Source organism: Camelina sativa, chromosome 5, assembly GCF_030686135.1.
Source record: "Camelina sativa cultivar CO46 ecotype springtype chromosome 5, ASM3068613v1".
Classification (NCBI taxonomy): Eukaryota; Viridiplantae; Streptophyta; class Magnoliopsida; order Brassicales; family Brassicaceae; genus Camelina; species Camelina sativa.
In genome coordinates, this window is record NC_141884.1 from 15,441,964 (window position 1) to 15,447,219 (window position 5,256).

The 5,256-nt window shown below is 32.8% G+C and overlaps 1 protein-coding gene across 1 annotated transcript; it reads left to right on the forward strand.

Moving 5' to 3' along the window:
* The first annotated feature begins 3,635 nt into the window (after positions 1-3,635).
* LOC147943795 (thionin-like) lies at positions 3,636-4,994 on the forward strand. The gene is made up of 3 exons (XM_087450115.1): positions 3,636-4,236; positions 4,341-4,418; positions 4,694-4,994. The coding sequence occupies exons 1-3, from the start codon at positions 4,005-4,007 to the stop codon at positions 4,789-4,791; spliced, it is 408 nt and encodes a 135-aa protein (XP_087306241.1). The 5' UTR covers positions 3,636-4,004; the 3' UTR covers positions 4,792-4,994.
* Positions 4,995-5,256: the final 262 nt, after the last annotated feature.

A 5,256-nucleotide genomic window follows, 5' to 3' on the forward strand; every position in this document is an offset into this window, starting at 1 on the left:
AACAGCTCAGCATAGGCGGCCAAGCAATGGCTCAACCTGTTCGTCCGGTCATTCACCCAACGCCAGCCGTCCCATGAAGACTCCGAAGGCTCAGTTCGCTTAGTCTTCACTCTTACCCATGATTGAAGACGATCAAGTCGCTTAAGCAAGGAAGTGTACTGTTTTTCCTCACTCCGGGTTTTTCCCAATGGGTTTACCGGAGAAGGTTTTAAAGAGGCATGGAGCTAAGTGCACAACGCCAAAGGCTAAGTTGCTTCCCGCGCAAGGCCAAGTCGGTTATCTCTCTTCTCTCTTATCTTTGGTTTAAATTTGAACTTCGGGAATATTCCTCTTGTGATCCTTTTGCTTTTGAACGTTGGGAGCTTTGCATTGAAAGTCAATTGAGGCGACGTGTTCCATTTACAAGGGAAACACGTCTAAGGACGATTGTGCAGATCATAAAGAATCCGTGTGTCCCTAAGCCCTCACTTGACCAAATGTATTTAAACTCTCTCTTAGCATATGTTCCTCCTTAGACTTGAATGAAAATAAAACTTTTCTCAAGAGAGATTCTTGACTTGTCTCACTCTTCTCTTTCTTCAATCCGGGATTGAACATTGAGGAAACCCTAACAAGACTCGAACCGGGTTCGACCTTGTTAGTGACCGTATCAAGATAGAAGCCTCCGACCGTATTAACAAACGGTCATCTTCCTGCATTGTCCATCTGTTCCGCAACCGATCGATCCGATAGAAGCCTCCGACCGTATTAACAAACGGCTCGTTGGAATCTCATCATTTCTCGTTTCCCTCGTTTGAATCCTCCCTAGATTCGAACCCTCCTTCCTTGTCCGAGTAAACTTTCGCAAGCCGAGTTCTGTCCGAAGTCGTTTCTTCTGTCCGTAACGGATCCGTGACCCTCGGTCACATCAGTAAGGATCAGACTCGAACCTCTAGATTCCGTCGCGAGCCCTCAGTAGAATCCTTTTCGCACTACTGTGCACGTCAGATTCACCATCACCATGGATAAGTTATATTAGAAAAACAAATACACACACACACAATTACATTACAAAAATTATGTATTCTACATCTCAGTTAGCAACCACAATCATTTGCACCATTGAACAAACGACAAGAGCCATGGATCTCTTTGTTGAGTATAAATAAACACACGTTTGTTTGGTGTCATATAGAGCTGTCAAATGGTCCGTCCATAGACCATCTGGACGTGTCAATCTGGACATTCTTTTGCATGGGCCAAAGTTGGACAGTCCGAAATGGACAATGGTCCAAAAAGTGTCCATGCCCATTAAGACCATTTCCAAATGGTCATGACCATGGACAGCCCATTTCTTTTCTATTGTTATTCACTTATAAAATCTGAGTTTTATTTTTGTTCTTTTTTTAATAAAATCTGAATTTATTTTCGTCTAAACCGTAAAATTCTATTTTCCCGCAAAAACCGTAAAATTTCTGTTTTACCACCAAAACCCGTAAAATTGCGTTTTTCCGCCAAACCCGTAAAATTATGTTTTCCCGCCAAAATCCATAAAATTGTGTTTTCTAGCCAAACCCGTAAAATTATATTTTTCCCGCCAAAATCGTAAAATTGCGTCAGGACATGGGCATGTCCACGGGCGGCCCGCCCATTTGACATCTATAGTGTCATATCAGAAGTTGCGGTGGCTCAATTGATATTGAATGTGATGCAGTTATGTCTATAAGGATTGAAGACCCATAAGGATTACACATGATAAATACAAAAAAAATTGGGAGATTTTCAAAAATAGTACCAAAATAAGTTTTTGTTCCAAACTTAGCACAACATCTCTAAAAACTAAATACCAATTAATCTTTTAAAATTAAATCCTAAATTCAAAATACTAAGCCCTACCCCTTAAAACTATACCCTAAACATGAAATTGAGTACCCAAACATCAAAAAACAAATTCTAAAAATTAATTTTAAATATTTTAATATGTTAAATAGTGCTATTTTTGGAAATTAATGTAATGTGTGCTATAATTGTCCATAAAACTTGGTTTAATGCTATTTTAGGGTATTTCTCAAAAAAAATCTGGTTATGCAATATTGTGCCAATGCAAAATCATATCTATAGACCACAAATTTTTCTGTTGACAAACTCACACTAAAAGTGAAATTAAATAAGCCAAATATTATACAAGTGATATGAACTATTCCAAAAGCCAAATATGCAGAAATAATTTTCAAATATTTTAACACACCACTAAAGTTATATATATTTCTGAAACCCAACACACTTCATTTCATATATCATGAATAAACCAATCCATATTTATGAAGATTCAATGTAAATAATCAAATCATGTCAACAAAGCATTCATTTGGTCCCAACGTAACATTCAAAAAAATAATAATAATAAATAAAGAGTTGGTAAAAACAAAAATAAACACAAAACACGTTGTAACAAACTATTTGGATTTTTCTCTCATATTTTAATTCGCCATTAGACATAACTAGAAGATATATAACTAGAAATTTCTACAACCACAATAAAGAAATTAAATGTTTTAATATTTTCACAAATAATATTATTTTATGAAATTTCTGATGAAATGTTATAATTATTTAGATTTTTGAACTTATATGCGATGTGCCATTAAATTTACTTCAAGTTTTCCGAGTTATTGTTAATTAGAATCTTATTTTCTTGTAATTGTTTATTTTATAATCTTCTCAATCGTATCCATACTTCATTTTTTCTCATTCTTAATGGGTAAAATGGTTAAGTAGAAGATATATAAAAAATATTTCAGTATCATTGTTTTGTTTTAAGTTATTAAAAAAAATCCAACTGCAACTGCAAACGCTGCGGGAAATTGCTTTTGGAATACAGTAGTTTCAAGCGGTTGGGAACGATTGGGAACTATTAAAAGCGGTTTATGTGATTGGTACCAATCACTAACAACCGTTACCACCCGAAAACGCAGCATTTATGGGAGGGAGCAGGAGAACCAATCAACACCTTGTTATATTGTGCCAATGCAAAATCATATCTATAGACAACAAATTTTCTGTTGACAAACTTACACTAAAAGTGAAAATAAATAAGCCAAATATTATACAAGTGATATGAACTATTCCAAAAGCCAAATATGCAGAAATATTTTTCAAATACTTTAATACACCACTCAACTTATATTTCTGAAACCCAAACACACTTAATTTCATATAGCATGAATAAACCAATCCATATTTTTAAATGAAGATTCAATGTAAACAATCAATTCATGGCAACAAAGCATTCATTTGGTCCCAACGTAATATTCAAAAAAAAAAAAAAAAAAAAGAGTTGGTAATAACAAAAATAAACACAAAACACGTTGTAACAAACTATTTGGAATTTTGTCTCATATTTTAATTTGCCATCAGCTTATTAGACATAACTAGAAGATATTTGTTTCTAGAAATTTCTACAACCACAATAAAGAAATTAAATGAAGAAACACAAAACTTTATTGACAGAATACAAGTATTATTTAAAATCTCTACTCATACGCATATATATATATATTTATAAAGCTAATCATATTTAAGAACGTCATCATAATTACACAAGTTAGCACGTACATACAAAATATATATAGCCAGCAAAACTAATACGGAATAGTGACTCCCTATTAAGTATCCTGATTCAAATATATCAAGTAATTAACACAATTTATCAAAAAAAAAAAAAGTAATTAACACAAAACTCTAATAGATTTGTTTTTCTTTATCTGGTTAACCAAAAAGAAAAAGAAGAACAGGATTTTAAACAATCCTTAGTGTGAATTCGATTGCCATTAAGATAAGGTTTGGTCCACGCAGCGTTTACACACAAAGTCTACAGAGAATGTGATGATAAGTGTATCATACGAAGTTTGTGGTTGCTAAATGTAGACCAACTAGTATTTAAACGAACCTTGTCTCATCACCATTTCATCAATACAAGCTTATAACTCTCCACATATACATTTTGCAATCAAACAAATCGAAAGATGGAAGGCAAAACTTTGATTCTAAGTGTGCTCGTAATGAGTCTTGTCATGGCGCAGATTCAAGTCGAAGCAAAGAGTTGTTGCTCGAGCACGACTGCTAGAAACTGTTACAATGTATGCCGTCTTCCTGGAACTGCTAGGGAAACTTGTGCAAAACTTTGTGGATGCAAAATTATTAAGGGGAAAAAATGTACTACTCCGCCATATATACATGCCATTCTTGAAAACTCTGGTAATTTCATACCTTTTTCTTTGTTGTTTCATTAAGTTACATCTCTTACATGTTGGACCAAGATTTTCACGATCCAAAAACTTTTTTTTTTAAATTTATTTAAGGTGATGCTGTCAACGAATACTGTAAGTTGGGTTGTGCATCCTCTGTGTGTGGTACCTTAACCACTCTCCAGAACTCTGGTAACGTGAAAACTCATTATTATTATTATTATTATTATTATTATTATTATTATTATTATTATTATTATTATTATTATTATTATTATTATTATTATTATTATTATTATTATTATTATTATTATTATTATTATTATTATTATTATTATTATTATTATTATTATTATTATTATTATTATTATTATTATTATTATTATTATTATTATTATTATTATTATTGTTAGATTTCTGGAACAAGTGATAAATCAATTAATTTTAATTTTGTTTTGGTGAAATAGATGCAAGTGAAATTGTGAGTGGAGCAGTTGTACAATGCACCGAGGCATGTTCTGAGTTCTGTACCAAGGACTCATCCAATGCAGTTGAAACTGCCTAATAAGGATATCCAAGAACTGTGTTGTTGTTTTTGCTGTTTTCAATAATTGTCGTGTATGTGACAAAAAATGCTAGAGTCTTAAGCAAGCATCTACTATATCCAGGATTTCTATGTGACGTATAAGAAGGTCATTGATCCCTAGATTGTTTACCCCTTCTACTTGCTATTATCCAAATAAAGACTAATAATGTGTCCTTATCTTCTATCTACGATCAAAACTCTCGCATTAACGTAATGTTCTCACAATCAGTTATTTTTTTTTTTTCCGGCAAATCAATATATTTGATATTAAAAAGTGTTTACAAGATATAAAGACATTTCTAAGCAACCGATTACACAAATACAGGAAATTATTACAATTTCGATGAAAGAGTGGAGGGTAACCATGCTATCTTTAGACTTATAGGCTAACAGATTATATATGTTATGTCCCTCTTTCACATACATTTTAATGGCTAACAGCTT

Excerpts from the sequence above, each read along its gene's own strand:
- LOC147943795 (XM_087450115.1), top strand. The coding sequence starts at position 4,005 with ATGGAAGGCAAAACTTTGATTCTAAGTGTGCTCGTAATGAGTCTTGTC. Across the intron at positions 4,237-4,340 it reads TGCCATTCTTGAAAACTCTG|GTGATGCTGTCAACGAATAC; the intron begins GTAATTTCATAC and ends AATTTATTTAAG. Across the intron at positions 4,419-4,693 it reads AACCACTCTCCAGAACTCTG|ATGCAAGTGAAATTGTGAGT; the intron begins GTAACGTGAAAA and ends TTGGTGAAATAG.